The 21114-nt window shown below is 46.3% G+C and overlaps 1 protein-coding gene across 1 annotated transcript in view; it reads right to left on the bottom strand.

The window, feature by feature from the left end:
- LOC142250052 (coagulation factor XIII B chain-like) overlaps positions 1–21114 on the bottom strand; it is an 86547-nt gene that overhangs the window by 34589 nt on the left and 30844 nt on the right. The window contains exon 3 of the mRNA XM_075322114.1: positions 7151–7348. Within this exon, the coding sequence (XP_075178229.1) occupies positions 7151–7348 (198 nt within the window). The remainder of the gene's footprint in view (positions 1–7150; positions 7349–21114) is intronic.

Below are 21114 nucleotides of genomic sequence, written 5' to 3'. Positions count from 1 at the left end.
AGAACTATATGTTTTTTATTTTTCCGCTGATGGAGCTGTATGGTGGCTTGTATTTTGTGGAACAAGATAACATTGTCAGCTGTACCATTTTCATTTATATATCACTTTTTGATCGTGTTTTATTCCCCTTTTTTGTCAACTGTATGTTGAAATACAGCTTTTGCTACTTTTTTTAGTGTTCAGTAAAAGGGTTAACTAGTGTGACTGTTTAATAGGTCGGGTTGAAACGTATGTGGCGATACCAAATATGTGCAGTTTGTTTGGGTTTTTTTTACACAAATGTAACTATTTATTGGAATCATTTTTTTAATTATTTTTCTATTCTTTATTTTCTGATTTTTTAAAAAAATATTTTTACATTTTTTTTTACTTTTTTTTACTTTTTCACTTAGTCCCTTTATGGGACATCACCCCACAGTGGTCTGATCGCAGCTGAAATGTTCTGCAGTGCTCGATCACATTGCATCAGTCAGAGCTTCACAGTGAAAGCCTGTGTGATCATGCTGCAGGCATAATCATAGAGACTTTCTGTAGTCAGGTGACCCAAAGGTCTTCATGTCGACTTCGGGTAACCATGACAACGCTCTGGGCCTTGAGATTATGTCGCGGGCGGGGAGGAGGATGATAACGCTGCGCTCACCCACTGCTCGGGTCCGGCTACTGCTGCTGCTGCTGCTCGGCGGTGGCTCGAGCGGTGGGCCGGATCCTGGGGTCTCGAGCTGCGCTCCTCGCCCAACGAGTGAAAATGGGGGGTTTGATTTGGGGATATTGTCCGTGACGCCACCCACGGTTGTGGTGGGATTGGGACACCACTGCTGCTCTGGACGGGGATCCCGGGAGTGATGACAGGGAGCAGCGTAGTTGTTATTTCCCCTCCGTGGGTAGGGGGGTTGGTGATCCCGGGGCCCGGTGAGGGTTGGAGATGGATGGCGGGTTACGGGGCCTGGTGAGGTGCAGGGTCGCGGGGGCAGCACTGTGCCGCACGGCACGGTGGTACTTACTCAGCCAAAGATGATAACACAGTTCTCGGTAAAACACACGGCTGGATGGACGGGTCCCACAGACGGCTGCGGTTGTTCTATCCCCGGCAGGTTGATGGTGACTGCCTTTCCCTGCACCTTTGTAGTTTGAATGGTCCCAATGGGTTCCCACCGGTAACCCGCTCCCCAGCTTGATGGGAGCTGAAGGAGCCCCTTTTGCCTGCAGGCGCTGGCCCTGGGAGCGGTAGCCTTGGCTGTGGCTGTGCTCCCCTTCACGGTTGGACTGTTGCCTTTGTCGGGACTTGACTGCTGGCAAACCCAGGAGGTTCCCTTCGCTAACGGATTTGACCAACTGTCGGCGACTCCAAGCCTGGTCGGGGTCCGAAAAGCCCTGCCGAATGGTGCTGGCTTCTCTTTGCGTACCGGTCCGGTACCGCCGGGCCACCGCCCATCCACGGTCCTTACGGCTGGCTCCAATCGGCCTCTCCTGCAGACGGTCACCACCGTCTGCCAACCTTGCTGCTCCATCCGGGCCACACACCCGGACCAACCTCAGAGTGTTCTACTACCACTTTACTTCCTTTCCCTTTCTCCTCCAAACTCTATCTGCTTTGTTTTCCCGCCTCCAGGACTGTGAACTCCTCGGTGGGCGGAGACCAACCGCCTGGCTCCACCCCCTGGTGTGGACATCAGCCCCTGGAGGAAGGCAACAAGGGTTTGTGTCTGGCTTAGGTGTGCCTGACCGGGGTGTAGGGTGTGGTGGTGTTGTTACCTGTGGCCCCTGGCTTGTCCAGGGCGCCACAATTACATGATGGGGGTCTCAATCAGAGGAGAGAGGGAGCGTGATCCCTCTCTTAATCTTCTAAGTGCTGCGATTAGTATTAATCAATAACAAAAAATACCGTAAATAGGAAAGCAATGAAAAGGCTCTCTGTTGGCCGTAATGGCACGTCCTAAAAATCTGAGAAAAACAAAAGACGAGAATAGGACTTTGTGTGCCTAACCCAGACTGATGCATATTAAATCGGATCCCACACATATTTAATGCATATAAAATATTTTATTATAGTGAAATTTCATAAATACAAAAAACATCAGGGACATCATAGCTATTAGATAGAAAAAGGTTAAAGGATAGGATAAACATCTGGACAAGGAGAAAATGGATATAGTCACTCCCAAGATGGTAAAACAGTATGAAAGGAAATACATAAAAATCCCACCATGAGATGTTAATACTATGCATTTGTATAAAAAAGATTGTGGTAGCTTTTTTCATACATATGCATACTTTTAATATCCCATGGTGGGTTTTTTATGTATTTTTACATGTATAAAATTGATTGATTTTTGCTCCACCTTTCATACTTTTACCATCTTGGGAGTGATTCTATCCATTCTCTCCTTGTCCTCATTTTTATCCTATCCTTTAGCCCTCATAAGGTATCTTATACATTCGCACTGTCAGACTTATCCGAGTAGGCCACTCTACACAGGTTTACTGGACTAGTATATTACCTTATATGACAGCCTATGACCCCAGTGGTACTGCAGTCTCTATATAACCTCCAAGGTTTTTCTTAAACCTGTATGCTGTACCATTTCATAAATTATTTGGTTATATTTGTATTTTGTATAGCGGGCTGTACCACTTATATAGCCAGTCACACTGTCTATGCTTACTGTTGTATCCCGCATGTACACTATAACACACTAGCCCTGACAAGGGTGTGTACTCCTTGGCTCTGTCTGTATTATTGGCTCCCTTGGAGTGTCCCATACATCTGTGTTATCTGTTAGACTAATGGGCACAGGCACTGATCCTATGATATCAGTGGTATTACGGTCTCTCTTACTATTCCATGTACCATTTCATATTATATATATATATATATATATATATATATATATATATATAGTTATCTCTGTATTCTGTATGTGGACTCTACCACTTCTATAGCTAGTCATACTGTTTATACCTACTGTCACATCCCACGTGTACACTGCAACACGCTAGCCCTGACAAGTGTATGTATTTTTTGGCCTTGTCTGTATTGGTTCTCCAAGAGTTTTATACATCTATGTTTTCTGTTAGACTAATGTGTACAGGCTATTCTGAATGAGCTCACCCGATTACCCAAGTGGTACCACAGTCTCCCTTGTTGCATCATCTATCATCTAAGGTTCTGCCCAAACTTGTACACCATACTGTACTTTAATTGTATTATGAGGATATTTTTGCATGCTGTATAGCAGACCGTATTATCTCTTTATGCAGCATCTGTGAGAGGGGTATTAAGAAATAGTTCTCCTGACTTACCTTCGTATTTATTACTAACTAGAAGGTGGCCCGATTCTACGCATCGGGTATTCTAGAATTTACGTATTGTGTAGTTAATGTATTATTTTTGTTATATATATATATATATATATATATATATATATATATATAGATGTTGTTGTCTGTAGTTACCAAGTGTTTGTGTAGGGGCTGTACATGTTCTGGGTGTTGTCTGGGTGTGGCGGGGGGTGAAAGCGGTGTTGTTTGTGTGTTGCGTTGTGTGTCGTTATTTGTGGAGCGCTGTGTGTCTGTATCATTGTGTGTGTGTGTTGCGTGGTTTGTGTGGGTGTGGGGTGTGTGTGTGTGTTTTGGGGGAGGTATGTTTTGTGCCGCTGTGTGTTGGGTGTTGTTTGTGTGCAGCGTTGTCTGTGGGTGTCTGTGTAGGGCAGTGTTTGTGGTTCCCAGTGTGTGTGTGGTGTGTTGTGCAGTGCGTTTGTGGCAGTGTGTGTGTGTGTGTTTTGGGGGGAGGTGTGCACCCCCCATCGTGCTCAATCCCCCATGCTACGCACCCCCCATCATGCTCCATCCCCCATGCAGCACCAGCATCAGCCTCTCTGCCCCCAGCATCAGCCTCTCTCCTCCCAGCATCAGCCTCTCTCCTCCCAGCATCAGCCTCTCTGTCCCCAGCATCAGCCTCTCTCCTCCCAGCCTACCCCAGCCTCAGCCTCCCCCAGCATCAGCCTCTCTTCTCTCAGCCTCCCCCCTCCCAGCCTCCCCCAGCATCAGCCTCCCCCTCCCAGCCTCCCCTAGCATCAGCCTCCCCCTCCCAGCCTCCCCCAGCATCAGCCTCTCTCCTCCCAGCCTCCCCCCAGCATCAGCCTCCCCCTCCCAGCCTTCCCCAGGATGAGCCTATCTCCTCCCAGCCTCCCCCAGCATCAGCCTCTCCTTCCCAGCCTCCCCCAGCTTCAGCCTCCCCCAGCATCAGCCTCTCTCCTCCCAGCCTCCCCCAGCATCAGCCTCTCTCCTCTCAGCCTCCCCCAGCATCAGCCTACACCCTCCCAGCCTCCCCCAGCATCAGCCTCCCCCAGCATCAGCCTCTCCCAGCATCAGCCTCTCTCCTCCCAGCATCAGCCTCCCCCTCCCAGCCTTCCCCAGGATCAGCCTCTCTCCTCCCAGCCTCCCCCAGCACGCCGTGCTCCTCTGCTGACACCCACAGATCCGATCGCATACACTCACACACACACACTCACACATCAGAACACACTCACACACACCCGATCGCATACACTCACACACACCCGATCACATACACTCACACACTCACACATCAGAACACACTCAAACACACCCGATCGCATACACTCACACACACCCGATCGCATACACTCTCACACACACACTCACACATCAGAACACACTCACACAAACCTGATCGCATACACTCACACACACCCGATCGCATACACTCACACACACCCGATCGCATACACTCACACACATCCGATCGCATACACACACACACAGACACTGACGATCCGCAAGCCGGGATAAGGTAGTGTTTCCACTTTTTCCTGGCGGTGTTCGGGGGCTCTGTGTGGATTCTATCAATGCGTGCAGGGGGGCGAGTGTCTAATGCGTGAGGGTGAGGGGGCGGGTCCAGGGCGAGCGGCGGGTCCAGGGCGATTGGCTAATCCGTGGGGGGGCGGGGCAATGGCGAGCCCATCGGCCAATCTGCTGTTTGGGGAGAGTGATAGGGCGTGTCCATGCCGAGCGGCAAATCCATGTGGGGGGCGGGTCCTGGCGCAGTGGCCAATCCGTGTGGGGAGCGGGGCCAGGCCGAGCCCAGCAGCCTAACCGGCTCTGACACACGTGTGCCGCGAGCCGGGATAAGGTAGTGTTTCAACTTTGTCCTGGCGGTGTTTGGGGGCTCTGTGTGGGTTCTATGAATGTGTGCAGGGGGGCGAGCGTCTAATGCGTGAGGGTGAGGGGGCGGGTCCAGGGCAAGCGGCGGGTCCAGGGCGATCGGCTAATCCGTGTGAGGGGGTGGGTCCAGGGCGAGCGGCGGGTCCAGGGCGAGCGGCTAATCCGTATGGGGGGGCGGAGCAATGGTGATCCCATCGTCCAATCTGCTGTTTGGGGCGAGTGATGGGGCATGTCCATGGCGAGCGACCAATCCATGTGAGTTCTAAGAATGCGTGCCGAGCGGCCACTCTGTGCGGGTGGGCGGTGCCATGGCGAGCAAAGCGGCCAATCCGTGCGGGTGGGTGGGGCCATGGTGAGCCAAGCGGCCAATCCAGTGTTTGTCACCGAAATGACATGGCCAATCCGTGCGGGGGGGGCGGACCCGAGGCGAGTGGCAAATCCGTCCGGGGGGAGGAGCCGAGGCGAGGCGAGCGGCCAATCCGTGCGGGGCCATGGCAAGGCCAACGGCCAATCCGTTGTTTGTCACCGTAAGGACATGTCACAGTAAGGACACAATTTTGGAGCAAGACAGACAGACAGACAGAATAAGGCAATTATATATATAGATGGTTTTTGGCTTGGGGATACATGTATGTTTTTAAGTGTTTTTAATTGTCATTTTGTGTGCCTTGACTCCCAGTGAGGAGATCTGTGTATTCTCTCTCTTTTTTGTAATAAAGATTTCACTTTTCTATGATATAATCTCTTGGTGATCCCTTAATAGGTATACTCTCGTTTCTTTCTTGAGGTAAGGAGATGTTCCTTGCTCCTGCGGTGTCACACACAGCGATGTGTGCTGCCGCAGGAACGAGGAACAACATCGCTAATGAGAGGTAAACGATTTTTTGTTTTAGGACGACCTCTCCGCGGCAAATGATTTTTGCCGCTTTTGCGATCGTTTTAGGTCGCACATAACTGTTACACACTACGGTATCATTAATGACGCCGGATGTGCGTCACAAACAACGTGACCCCGACGATAATTCATTAACATTATCGTAGCTTGTAAAGTCCGCTTTTGGTTTACCCATTGTTGGTGTCAAAATTTCTGGACTGTGTGAGTACGTTGTACCCCTCTCCTCCTGATGGGTCCCCATCCTTCCACTAGTGAGCCCCGGGACACATTCCCCCTGCCCACGGAGGGGTTAACATCACAAGCTGCCATCCCATCGGTCCCGGGCAGTCCACGCAGCGGCGGTGGTATCCCACATTACCACAACCCGTGGGTGGTGTCAGAAACTTTATTTTTCACCCCTTGTAAATACCGACCTTTTTCATTTGAGTGGCCACGCGACCCCGCCTCGGGTCCGGAGACCCCTCAAGCCACTGCGGATCCAAGGAGCCCGTCGGCTGTCGCGAGGGCGGCACACATGCGACTGCAGCAAACAATTGACATGCTGCGGTCTGGAAACACGCTCTGCAGGTCAGTATTTGCTGCAGAAAAAACAAGCACAGTGGGCACAGGATTTCTAAAAATCCAGCCACTATGCTTGTACTGTACAACACAGTATTTTGGACACAGCAAAAACATGCTACATCCAAGATGCTGCAAACACTGATCATGTTCATGCAGCCTTAAACAATGTGAACAGCAGTGCTGAATAGGATTGTATGTGGGTGTGACAGATTGTGAAATGGTTGTGGTTAGGGACGTGGCCTAAAATTGCCGCGACATGCTACGCACGCCGCAGACTTTGTCCCTCTTTCTCATCTTTAAAAGTTGTAAGGTATGGCATTGGTGCAACTGTGAACAGTTCTTAAATAAATCTGGAAGTTGCCGATATTTAAGAAAAGTGCTCGGTTGTCCGGACATGAATCCGAATGGGCAAAGCTAATGCCAAATTTGAAATTGGCAAACCTTTTCCATGCAAGTTTGCTTATCTCCAATGAAAAATCACTATCTGCATATTCCTGTTTCAAAACTTACCTTTTCTGAAGCATTTAGGATAACCCAGCTTTCCATTGTCACAAGTAAATCTCATCTGTGTGTTAGGAGGAGCTTCAAATCCAGGTTTACAAGCAAAATCTAACGTGTCACCATGTGTACTGTATAATTTTTTATCACTCCTATGCCTTAGCTGTATATTATTGTCATCCATGTTCTTTTCCTTTGCAGTACACGGCTCTGAAACATAAAATGGACATTTCAACTGTGTTATTTTCATTTGTTTTAGATAAGGCAAATGCTCAGACTTTACACACTATAACATTTTACATGGTTATATACTGTAATTAGTATGAACTGAAAACTGAAGGTAGGCACACACGTCAGATATCTGTTTGGCCAAACAAACTGTCTCCATTAACACAAGAATGCTTGCCAACAATGAACATGTTTTTTAGCCCCTTAAGAATCGGCGTTTTTGTTTTTTTCCAATTTCATTTTTTCCTCCGCTTATTCCCAGAGCCATACCTTTTCTATTTCTCTATCTTATATAGAAGTGTGAGAGCTTGTTTTTTTGTGACATGAGTTGTACTTTTGAAGTTTACCATATGATGTAATGGTAAGTCGGAAAAAAATTCTAATTGTGGCAAAATAGCAAAAAAAAAGGGAATATTCCAACTTTTTTTTTTATTTACAGCATTCATTTTTATCATAAAACTGACTTGGCAATATGATTTTCCAGCTCAATACGATTATGTAGATTCCAAACGTACAGTTTTTGTTTTATTTAACTGGAAAAAAAAATTCATACATTTAGAAATAAAAATCTTGCTTGTGTCACGACTATCTGAGAGTTGCATCGTTTTCAATTTTTGGAAAATGGCTGATGTTTTTATTGACACTATTTTGGGGTATACACTGTGCAGACTTATTAGGCAAATGAGTATTTTGATCACATGATACTTTTTTATACATGTTGTCCTACTCCAAGATGTATAGGCTTGAGAGCCAGCTACCAATTAAGTAAATAAGGTGATGTGCATCTCTGTAATGAGGAGGGGTGTGGTGTGATGACATCAACATCCTTTATAAGGGGTGCACACGAATTAGGCAACTTCTTTTCCTTTTGCAAAATGGGTCAGAAGAGATATTTGACGAGCTCTGAAAAATCCAAAATTGTGAGATGTCTTGCAGAGGGATGCAGTAGTCTTGAAATTGCCAAACATTTGAAGCATGATCACCGAAAATCAAGAATTTCATGGAAAATAGCCAACAGGGTCACAAGAAGTGTGTTGGGCAAAAAAGGCGCCAAATAACTGCCCATGAATTGAAGAAAATCAAGCGTGAAGCTGCCAAGATGCCATTTGCCAACAGTTTGGCCATATTTCAGAGCTGCAACGTTACTGGAGTATCAAAAAGCACAAGGTGGGCCATACTCAGGGACATGGGCAAGGTAAGGAAGGCTGAAAAATGACCACCTTTGAACAAGAAACATAAGATAAAACGTCAACACTGGGCCAAGAAATATCTTAAGACTGATTTTTCAAAGGTTTTATGGACTGATGAAATGAGAGTGACTCTTGATGAGCCAGATGGATGGGCCAGAGGCTGATCAGTAAAGGGCAGAGCGCTCCACTCCGACTCAGACGCCAGCAAGGTGGAGGTGGGGTACTGGTATGGGCTGGTATCATCAAAGATGAACTTGTGGGACCTTTTCGGGTTGAGTATGGAGTGAAGCTCCACCCCCAGACCTACTGCCAGTTTCTGGAAGACAACTTCTTCAAGCAGTGGTACAGGAAGAAGTCGGTATCATAAAAAAACCCATGATTTTCATGCAGGACAATGCTCCATCACATGCATCCAACTACTCCACAGCGTGGCTGGCCAGTAAAGGTCTAAAAGATGAAAACATAATGACATGGCCCCCTTGTTCATCTGACCTGAACCCCATAGAGAACCTGTGGTCCCTCATAAAATGTAAGATCTACAGGGAGGGAAAACAGTACACCTCTTATAACAGTGTCTGGGAGGCTGTGGTGGCTGCTGCACGCAATGTTGATCGTAAACAGATCAAGCAACTGACAAAATCTATGGATGGTAGGCTATGAGTGTCATCATATAGAAAGGTGGCTATATTGGTCACTAATTTTTTGGGAGTTTGTTTTTGCATGCCAGAAATGTTTATTTCTAAATGTTGTGCGGTTATCTTGGTTTACCTGGTGAAAATAAACAAGTGAGATGGGAATATATTTTGTTTTTATAAAGTTGCCTAATAATTCTACACAGTAATAGTTACCTGCACAAACATATCCTCCTAAAATAGTGAAATCTAAAAAAAAAAAAACACTCCAACTTCCAAAAATATTAGGGCTGCTTCTCACTTGCGAGTTTCTTGCAGTAGAGCAATGCGAGAAAAACTCGCATTGGAATCGGACACATGTTAGTCAATGATTCAGCTCACATTTGCGATTTTTTTCTCAGTCCAAATCGGACTGAGAAAAAAAAAATCGCAGCATGCTGCTTTTTTGCGAGTTTCTACTGCGAGTCTCTCCAATGCAAGTCTATGGGAGCGTGGAAAAAATCGGATGTCACGGGACGGCACTCACACCATCCTAGTGACATCCGATTTTCTAAATACATTTCTCGCATGTTTCCTAAAACACTGGAAATGAGTGATGTCTCACAATGTCTGTCAATCACTGTTCTCTGTCAGTTGGTCTCTCCCTCTCGGTCTCTATTCTCTCTCTGTCGATCCGTCACTATCTCTCTCCCTCTCTCACAGTCTGTTGGTCATTTTCCCCTCCTCTCTCATACTTACCGTTCCCCGATCCCCGGCGCGGCGCTGCACGGCATTCACACTGCTTCGGCGGCTTTTACTATTTTGAAAAAGCTGGTCGCTCATTAAACAATCTCGTATTCCCTGCTTTCCCCGCCCACAGGCACCTATGATTGATTGCAGTGAGACACGCCCCCACTCTGAGTGACAGGTGTCTCACTGCACCCAATCACAGCAGCCGGTGGTCGTGTCTATACTGTGCAGTGAAATAAATAATTAAATAATTAAAAAAAACGGCTTGCGGTTCCCCCCAATTTTAATACCAGCCAGATAAAGCCATACGGCTGAAGGCTGGTATTCTCAGGATGGGGAGCTCCACGTTATGGGGAGCCCTCCAGCCTAACAATATCAGTCAGCAGCCGCCCAGAATTGCCGCATACATTAGATGCGACAGTTCTAGGACTGTACCCGGCTCTTCCCGATTTGCCCTGGTGCGTTGGTAAATCGGGGTAATAAGGAGTTAATGGCAGCCCATAGCTGCCACTAAATCCTAGATTATTCATGTCAGGCGTCTCCACGAGATACCTTCCATGATTATTCTGTAACTTACAGTAAATAAACACACACACCTGAAAAAATCATTTATTAGAAATAAAAAACACTAACAAATTCCCTTATCACCCATGTAATAAGCCCCAAAAAGCCGTCCATTTCCGGCGTAATCAAGGATGGTCCAGCGTCGCTTCCAGCTCTGCTGCATGAAGGTGACAGGAGCTGCAGCAGACACCGCCGCTCCTGTCAGCTCCATACAGCAACTGAGGTGAGTAGCGCGATCAGCTGAGCTGTCACTGAGGTTACCCGATGTCACTGTATCCAGCGGTGGCCGCGGTTAACCTCAGTGACAGCTCAGCTGATCGCGCTACTCACCTCATTTGCTGCGTGGAGTTGACAGGAGCGGCGGTGTATTCTGCTACTCCTGTCACCTTCATGCAGCAGAGCTGGATGCGATGCTGGACCATCCTGGATTACGCCGGACATGGAGGGCTTTTTGGGGCATATTAAATTGGCGATGAGGGGATTTGTTAGTGTTTTTATTTCTAATAAAGGATTTTTTCAGGTGTGTGTGTTTATTTACTGTAAGTTACAGATTAATCATGGAAGGTATCTCGTGGAGACGCCTGACATGATTAATCTAGGATTTAGTGGCAGCTATGAGCTGCCATTAACTCCTTATTACCCCGATTTGCCAAGGCACCAGGGAAAATCGGGAAGAGCCGGGTATAGTCCCAGAACTGTCGCATCTAATGTATGTGGCAATTCTGGGCGGCTGCTGACTGATATTGTTAGGCTGGGGGGCTCCCCATTACGTGGAGCTCCCCATCCTGAGAATACCAGCCTTCAGCCGTATGGCTTTATCTGGCTGGTATTAAAATTGGGGGGACCGGCCGCCGTTTTTTTATTATTTAATTGTTTATATCACTGCACAGTATAGACCCGCCCACCGGCTGCTGTGATTGGGTGCAGTGAGACACCTGTCACTCAGCGTGGGGGCATGTCTCACTGCATCCAATCATAGGTACCTGTGGGTGGGGAAAGCAGGGAATACGAGATTGTTTATTGAGCAGCCGGCTTTTTCAAAATAGTAAAAGCCGCCGCAGCAGTGTGAACGCCGTGCAGCGCCGCACCAGGGATCGGTGAGTATGAGAGAGGGCTGCTAACTTCAGTCACTCAGGGGATTAGCGGTCACCGGTGAGCCCTTCACAGGTGACCACTAATCAGGACGCGGCACAGACAGAGCCGCAGCATGACAATGATGTCGGGTGAAGTTCACCCGAGTTCATTCTGATCGTGCGGCTATGTCTGTGTCTGCTGTCATCTGCCATTCAGCTCTGCTACATGGCTGTCTGTGTCTGCTGTCAGCGGCCATGTTCCAGAGCTGAATGGCAGATGACATAGTAAAAAATATGCATTACACACGCATTACACACGCATTACACACGCTAGTAAAATCATGAATTTATTCAGAAAAAGCATCGCACTTGCGTTGCACTCGGACCTAACGTGAACTAAAATCAACCGAGTTTTTTTCAGCCCAGTCGGACCGATTTTACTCGCATAGATGTGTTTCCAGCCTTTAGCTTTAACATTTATGAGTCTTTTGGGTTGATTGAGAACATAGTTGTTGATCAATAATAAAAAAAATCCTCTAAAATACAACTTGCCTAATAAGTCTGCACGCATTGTATACAATGTTTTGATCACCTGTTATTAAATTTTTTTCTGTTGTTGCAGCGACCAAAAAACTGCAATTCTGGTGTTTTGATTTTTTTCTTGTTATGCTCTTTACCCTTCTGATTAATTTATTTTATCAATATGTGAAAACTACTGTGATCACTAGATGGGAGGGGTTTGCGGGAAAAGTCGTTATACCTCTGTAAAGATGTGTGGATGTAGAGATAAATGAAACACCTGAGAATTAAGAATGATATATACCGTATATATTTTTATTAAATAATACATTTCAATATAAATGTCACAGGTTGATACAGGTTGATCCCAATTAACCAATTTATGACTAATGACATACTATGTCCATCATTAGTCATTTTACAGCCTTTGATGTGGGCTCACACAGAGCCAGCAAATTTCCATGCAGATGAAGTCGTCTAACACCAGTGGTTGCAGCATCAATTTCTCACAGAAGCCTTTAACACATACATGGGGGGTGCGCTGCTTTGATCCTTCATTGGCACTCCCACAATCATGTTGATGAGTTGTCATGACAGCCGGGCTCTGTTAATGAACTCTGTGTCTGTTATCATCACAGTACTGTTGTGTGAAAGCCAGCTTGTAGCCGGGTGTTCATTGGAGACCGATTTTGTTCTACATACAGCAATGCGGTGGCATTGCTGTACATAAAACAAGTGATCAGACTATTGCAGGTTCAAGTCTTCTAAGGGGACTAATAAACACAGTTTTATCACATTAAAAAATAAAAATACACATATATCGTATTTCTGCATTGATAAAAGTCCAATCTATCAAAATATAAAATAAATTCATATATAAAGGATGGACACTAGCACTCAAAAATGGGGGGGAGGTTGGTAGTAGGATTACTGGATCTAAAAGGAGCTGCAGGTAGTTGGCAGGGTCTGCGTAAGCCTGTCAGGGTTAATATCAACAATATGTGAAAACTAAAGCGTTGACTAGATGGGAGTGGGGTGCAGGAAAAGTGGTTATACCTGGGTAAAGATGTGTGGATGCAGAGATAAATGGAACAACCGAGAATTAAGAATGATACACTTATATATACAGTATGTATCTTATTAAATAATACATTTGAATAAAAATGTCTCAGGGTGATAAACTGAGTCGGGTACTCCGATAGGTGATGGAAAACCAGCATGATAGGCGTAAGACCTGTCAAAATTTAAAAAATAAATAAACCAGAGTAAAGCGGGCTTTACACGCTACGATTTTGCTGCAGTGATCTCGTTGGGGTCACGGAATTTGTGACGCACATTCGGCCGCTGTAGCAATCTTGTAGTTTGTGACTCCAAGGAGCGATTTTGGATCGTTGCAAAAACGTCCAAAAATCGCTCCTCGTTGACATGGGGGTCCTCTCCCAATTATCGATACTATCGCTTTGCCGTTGTTATTCCTCGTTCCAGCGGCAGTGCACATCGCTGTGTGTGACCCCCTAGGAACGAGGAACATCTCCTTACCTGCCACCGGCCACAATGCGGAAGGAAGGAGATGGGCGGGATGTTCGTCCCGCTCATCTCCGCCCCTCCGCTTTCATTGGGCGGCCGCTTAGTGACGTCGCTGTGACGCCGAACGTACCGCCCAATTAGAAAGGAGGCGGTACGCCGGTCACAGCGACGTTGCTATGCAGGTAAGTATGTGTGACGGGGGTGCGCGATTTTGTGCGCGAAAGGCAGCGATATGCCCGTTTCGCACAAACGAAGGGGGCGGGTCGCATGCTAGCGATATCGGGACAAATATCGAAACGTGTAAAGCCACCCTTAGTATACCTGTACCTGTGCTGATAAGTGTTACAGGGTCTGCATAGAAATGGAGTTACCTGAAGGTAGCCCGGCTGTCATGACAACTCATCAACATGATCGTGGGAGTGCCAATGAAAGACCAAAGCAGCATACCCCCCATGTATGTGTTAAAGGCTGCTGTCAGAAATTGATGCTCCAGCCACTGGTGTTAGAGGACTTCATCTGCATGGAAATTTGCTGGCTCTGTGTGTGAGCCCACATCAAAGGCTGTAAAATGACTAATGATGGACATAGTATGTCATTAGTCATAAATTGGTTAATGGCGAAATTGAGTAAATTCTAGGGTGGCCTAGGAGCTTGAGATTACACACAAACCACTCAAGCTCTCTCTCCATTGACATAATCTCTTAGGTGATGGGACATAAAATTTGGGAATCCCCCATGCACAATAGATGGTCACACAGTCTCCATTTGATTTAAGGGATCACCATCGTTAATAATACCTGAAGGTAGTCTAAATAATACTTGCACTGTAGATTTTATTAAATGCATTTATATTGAAAACAAAACAACAGTTATTTTAAATGTGTAAATCAGGGGGCTTTGGTGTACTCTTTTCATGGCCAAGGACACAATGCAGCTTCCAGTCCATTCAGTTTACAATACTCGCCACTTAAGACTTGCATAAAGAGTTATTACTAGGGATGATCGAATACCCTATTATTTGCTTTGCCGAATATCTGGCGAATACCTCGCCACTATTCGAGTATTCGTGAATATTCAACGCCCAATGTAAGTCTATGGAAAACCAGAATAATTTTACGTCGGACCTAACGGTGACCTGTGGTGACTGAGGAAGAGGCTGAAATTGTTGGGAAAAAACTGAAACAGTATGGGCACAGCCTGTAGAAGGTGCCTCACTGCATTTCTGGTGTCTTTGAATAAAGTGCAGCATGCAGCGTTTACGTAGTCGCCAGAACAGCTCTCAAACCAAAGTAAAAGAGGGGAAATTGCTAAGAAACAGTTTCTAGTGCCTAACCACTGTAATAAAACGTCAAATCAATCCCCGACCTCCCAAAAAAACCACTTTAGCATATGTTCACACGTTTCGTTTTTTATATTTTTCCTTCTTTTTCGATTAGAAAGGGCTGTAATTTATACATTATATTGGTATCTGTCTTGCACATCCTTTTTTGGGACATATTTGACAGAACTTTAAAAGGTCCGCTGCAAAGTGCCTGTTGGGATGTTGACCTTGCCCTCCTCCTCCTCCACCAGCACCACTGGCTCCAGAGGCACTGCATTCAAATGTAGAAAGGGTCACTCGCTGTCCTCAAATCTCAGACTTCTGAGGGCTCTCAGGTGGGCCCTGTAACATACATTGGGGAGGGATGGCAGTCAATTGTAGTTTTCTGCGTCCCCTATATCATTAGAGTGAAAGTTGGAATACGTACTATTATATAATACAGTGCTATTGCCAATGTGGCCATTTGGGTGTTGGCATTGCCCTCCTCTTCTTCCTCCTCCACCAACACCACCAGCTAAAGTGGCCCTCTATTCAAATTCTATTAAAATGATTCAGTGATGTATGTTTTATGGACAAGTGAAAACCACGCTAGGACATTGAAGCTGATGTCGTTGATGATTGCATCTGACCAAAAGCAGTTTAAGAGCAGGAGGCATCATCGCCTGCTTCTTAGACCGCAGTTTGTGAAGCATGCAGCACTGTGGAAGTGGCAGTTGTTTCACTCTGTACCCTCAGGCTTTATTCCACTAGCTAACACCGAGGATTTAAACAAATTCAGTTTCCCCAGGAGGGAATGGTTCAAACACCATGGAGCACTGCATCAGTACGTACACCCAACAGCTTTTTTTAAAAAAAAATTGGTAGGTTTTGCAACAAGGCATAACATGCCAAGGAGTTTAATAAATTCAGTTTCCCCAGGGGCTAATGGTTTAGACACCAAGGAGCACTCCATCAGTAGGTACTCCCAACAGCTTTTTTTTATAAATATTGGTAGGATTTGCAACAGAGCATAACCTGCCAAGGAGTGTAGGGCTACATGCGCATGCTGCTTTTTTTCCTGCTTTTTTGCTGCTTTTTTGGCTGCAGTTTTGTCAGCTGAACTTTCTGACATCTGACTTCCCAGCAAAGTCTATGAGAAGTCAGATTTGTCATGCGCACATTGCAGTTTATTTGTCAGCGTTTTTTTTGTCAAAAGTTTGTGACAAAAAAAATGCAGCATGTTCATTCTTCCTGCATTTTTGTCAACATTTGTCACCCATTGAAATCAATGAGGGCATCAAAAACGCAGGAAAAATGCATGCTAATCACAAGTGGTGCATTTTACCTGCCTTTTACCTGCGTTTTTGCTAGCAAAAACGCAGGTGATTTGTCAGGAAGTGAGGTCAGGCAAGTGGTCCCGTCCCGTCCTCCACGTGTTCCCCGAAGTACCGCTGTCCCCAGGGGAGATGATGTGGAGGACGGGACTATCAGCGGCGGCAGCGAGAGGGGGATGGACATTGGCAGCTGAAAACATTGATTTTTCCCTCTCGCTGCCGCCGCTGATAGTCCCGTCCTCCACGTGTTCCCCGAAGTACCACTGTCCCCAGCGTGCACGCACAGGGGAGATGATGTGGAGGACGGGACTATCAGCAGCGGCGGCAGCGAGAGGGAAAAATCAATGTTTTCAGCTGCCAACGTCCATCCCCCTCTCGCTGCCGCCGCCGCTGATAGTCCCGTCCTCCACGTGTTCCCTGAAGTACCGCTGTCCCCAGCGTGCACGCACAGGGGAGATGATGGACCCCTCTCACTGCCACCGCCGCCGCCGCTGAAAGTCCCGTCCTCCACGCTCCTGCCGGCTCCACGCTCCTGCCGGCTCCACGCTCCTGCCGGCTCCACGCTCCTGCCGGCTCCACGCAGTAGCGCGATCAGCTGAGCTGTCACTGAGGTTACTCGCGGCCACCGCTGGATTCAGCGGTGGCCGCGGGTAACCTCGGTGACAGCTCAGCTGATCGCGCGGCTGTCTTCATTAGCTGCATGGAGGTGACCGGAGCGGCGGTGTCTGCTGCTTCTCCGGTCACCTCCATGCAGCAGCGCTGGATGCGACGCTGGAGCATGCTGGATTACGCCGGACATGGAGGGTTTGTCGGGGTTAATAAATTGGTAATGAGGGAATGTGTTTGTGTTTTTTATTTCTAATAAAGGATTTTTCGGGTGTGTGTGTTTATTTACTGTAATTTACAGATTAATCATGGAGGGTGTCTCATAGACGCCTGACATGATTAATCTAGGACTTATTGGCAGCTATGGGCTGCCATTAACTCCTTATTACCCCGATTTGCCAACGCACCAGGGCAAATCGGGAAGAGCCGGGTACAGTCCCAGAACTGTCGCATCTAATGGATGCGGCCATTCTGGGCGGCTGCTGACTGATATTGTTAGGCTGGGGGGGCTCCCCATAACGTGGAGCTCCCCATCCTGAGAATACCAGCCTTCAGTCGTATGGCTTTATCTGGCTGGCATTAAAATTGGGGGGGACCGCACGCCAGTTTTTTTTAATTATTTATTTATTTCTAATTTTTTTTTTTTCAATTCAACAAGCTTTATGGGCTTGTTTGAACTGAAAAATACATGAAACAATTGTTGACAAAACTGCAGCCAAAAATGCACCAAAAAAGCACCTACATTTTTTGTGACATTTCCAGGCTCTCTCTGACAAGGTGCAGTTTTGGCTGCAGTTTTGGCTGCAGTTTTGGCTGCAGTTTGTGAACACGAAAAAGAAGCAGCGTGCGCATGTAGCCTAATACATTCACTTCCTCCAGTGAATAATGGTTCAGACACCATGGAGCACAGCATCAAAAGGTACTTCCAAAAGCTCCCAACAGCTTTTTTTTTTTTAATATTGGTAGGATTTGCAGCAGAGCATGACATGCCAAGGAGTTTAATACATTCAGTTTCCCCAGGGAATAATGGTTCAGACACCATGGAGCACAGCATCCGAAGGTACTCCCAACAGCTCCCAACAGCTTTTTTTTTTTTTAAATATTGGTAGGATAGAATAACATGCCAAGGAGTTTAATAAATTATGATTTAGCACGGGAGCCATGTGTAACACATCGTGGAGCATAGCATCAATAAAGAACACAAATAGAGACTGTTGTTAATGTTAGTTATGTTTTGGCTGCTGGGAGGCTCCCTCTGGTGGCCAGGAATGGTTTGGACTTGGACCAGGTGTGTTGTGCAATGGGCGTTTCCTTTGCTAACTCTCTGCTTATTTAAATCCTGGTCTGATAGCAGGCTATGCCGGATGTCAGTTGTTCTTTGTATCACCAGCCTGCTTCATTCTGCTCCACACCACATGTACCCCAGATAAGTGCTTGCTCTTTATTTATTATTTGGTTCTTTTGCTCTTATCTGGGTTTGTCATTTGCTGTGGCTGTTTTCAGTTTATTTGCATGCAGAGATTTTCCCCCTCAGTCGCTTGGCTGGGGAACTCCCTGCAGTTCTGTTTGGAGTATAGCTCCTTTGGGTCCATGTATTTGTGGCTTGTTGAATTTGTTATGATTCTTGTTTTCTCTTCATTGGTATGACAGGAGCACCTGGTATGGGACGGAGTTCAGATCGTGCGATCTGAGGGCCTTTTTGTACTATCAGGAATTTGGAATTTTGCAGGGTTTTTCTCTGGCCACCATCAGCCCCTTTCCTGTCCTTTCCTATTTTAGTCAGTGGGGGCCTCACCTTTTGCTAATCCTGTCATCTATCTGTGTATTGTGTTTTTCCTATATCACCGCAGTCTTTGAATGTGGGGGGCTTGCAATTCTTGTCTATTTTCTGAGGCAGAGAGTTATTCATCTTTCCTTCCTTTAGGATAGTTAGTTCTCCGGCTGGGTTCGCGGTGCACAGGATGTTAGTTCAGCCTTCGGCTACTTCTAATATTGATGGTTAGTAAGGGGATGGCGGCCAGATTAGTTGCCAATGCTCTTGTCACCTTTTACCAATGATTTGTGGTGGTCTTCCATGGTTCCGGATCATAACAAGAGACTGCCTGACCAATTGTTCTAGTCAGTGTAGCCTCGACAGTTATTGTTCCAGTGCATAATGTACAAAGGCTTAAAAAATATTGCCCTGGGTGATTGGGCCAAACAAATACATCACAGCAGCATAGCAAGTTAGATTAGTCATGCGGTCTCATTAGACGATACAAGACAAAATAGTCTTGAATGAGAAACAATGGAACTTATTTGAACTTCAGAAATATAAAATATAGCAGATTCTCTGGGGCAATCCATCTATGGTTCATTATGATCATCGTCAAACTGTCTGCACTTTCCGTGGATAGTCGTGTGCGACTGTTATTATTGACCTCACTGAGCTGAAAACACTCTCAGAAAACACACTCCCAGCAGGGCAAGCTAGCGCTAACAAAGCGTATAAGGCGAGGTCTGGCCAAGTGTTGAGCTTGGAAACCCAATAGTTAAAGGGAATAGTAGTCTCTGAAAGCACGCTGATAAGGTCACCTACATAGTCCCTCACCATCTTATTTAACTGATCCCTCCTTGTCATCATTCCCCCAACCGTTATCTGATTCGCAGTTGACGGTTTGTGGAAAATGGACCAGTTTTGGCACATTAGTCCCCCGCCTGTGTTGCTCCTAATAAGAGTAGCCCTCTCTTGTAATCCTGTTGCATGAAATGACACGCTACCTCTGATGCCAGCATGATCTGAGGGTAATTGTTTCATTAACTGCTCCACTACAGCCCTCTTGAATGTTTCCGTAGTACAATCCTTATTTGCCTCGACAAGTAGCGAAGCGAATTTGTCTTTTTAACGTTTGTCAAGGAAGGTACAAAACCAGTAGAGATGAGCGGTGTTCGAAGCGAACCGTTTGCCAATTTCAAATTCGAGTTGTTTTTGGCGATGTTCGAGTCGTTTGACGAACTCGAATGATTTGCTTCACGTTCGACAGTTCGAGTTAACGTTCGATAACGGTTCGATCACCAAAAGCGTGGCTTTTCACAGTAAGGCTATTTGCGCACATTGCACATTTGCATGCGTCCAGTGTCCCCAGCTCAATCCCTCTCTCTTTCCTACTCACCGATCAGCTGCACGGCTGTCACAAAGCTCCGGCGGCTTTTCCTCTTTTGAAAATGGCTGCCGCTCATTATTCAATCTGGTATTCCCTGCTTTCCCCGCCCACCGGTGCCTATGATTGGTTGCAGTCAGACACGCCCACACGCTTAGTGACAGCTGTCTCACTGCAAAGAATCACAGCCGCCGGCGGACAGGTCTATATCGTGCAGTAAAATAAATAAATAAATTAAAAAAAAAAATCCTGCGGTCCCCCCAATTTTGCTACCAGTCAAGATAAAGCCACACGGCTGGAGGCTGGTTTTGTCAGGATGGGGAGCTCCAGGTTATGGAGAGCCCACCAACCTAACAATATCAGCCAGCAGCTGCCCAGAATTGCTGCATCCATTAGATGCGACAGTCCCAGGACTCTACCTGGCTCATCCCGAATTGCCCTGGTGCAGTGGCAATCGGGTGTTATGATCCGGAACCATGGAAGACCACCATAAATCATTGGTAAAGATGACAAGAGCATTGACAACTAATCTGTCCGCCATCCCCTTACTAACCATCACAACTAGAAGTAGCCGAGGAGTGAACTAACATCCTATGCACCGCAAACCCAGACGGAGAACTAGCTATCCTAAAGGAAGGAAAGATGAATAACTCTTTGCCTCAGAAAATAGATAAAGAATAGCAAGCCCCCCACATTTAAAGACTGCGGTGATATACGAAAACACAATACACAGATAGATGATAGGATTAACAAAGGTGATGCCCCCACTGACTAAAATAGGAAAGGATAGTAAAGGGGCTGATGGTGGCCAGAGAAAAACCCTACAAAATTCCAAATTCCCGATAGTACAAAAAAGCCCTCAGATCGCTAGATCTGAATTCCGTCCTATACCAGGTGCTCTTGTCATACCAATGAACAGAAAGCAGGAACCATTACAAATCCAAGAAGCCACAAACACATGGACTAATAGGAGCAATACTCCAAACATAGCTGCAGGGAGTTTCCCAATTAAGCAACTGAGAGGGAAAATCCCTGCATGCAAATAAACTGAAAACAACCACAGTAAATGATGAACTCAGATAAGAGTAAAATAACCAAACAACAAATAAAGAGCAAAGCACTTATCTGGGGTAG

Source organism: Anomaloglossus baeobatrachus, chromosome 8 (assembly GCF_048569485.1).
Source record: "Anomaloglossus baeobatrachus isolate aAnoBae1 chromosome 8, aAnoBae1.hap1, whole genome shotgun sequence".
Taxonomy (NCBI): domain Eukaryota; kingdom Metazoa; phylum Chordata; class Amphibia; order Anura; family Aromobatidae; genus Anomaloglossus; species Anomaloglossus baeobatrachus.
This window is presented reverse-complemented; position numbering and strand designations above follow the sequence as displayed.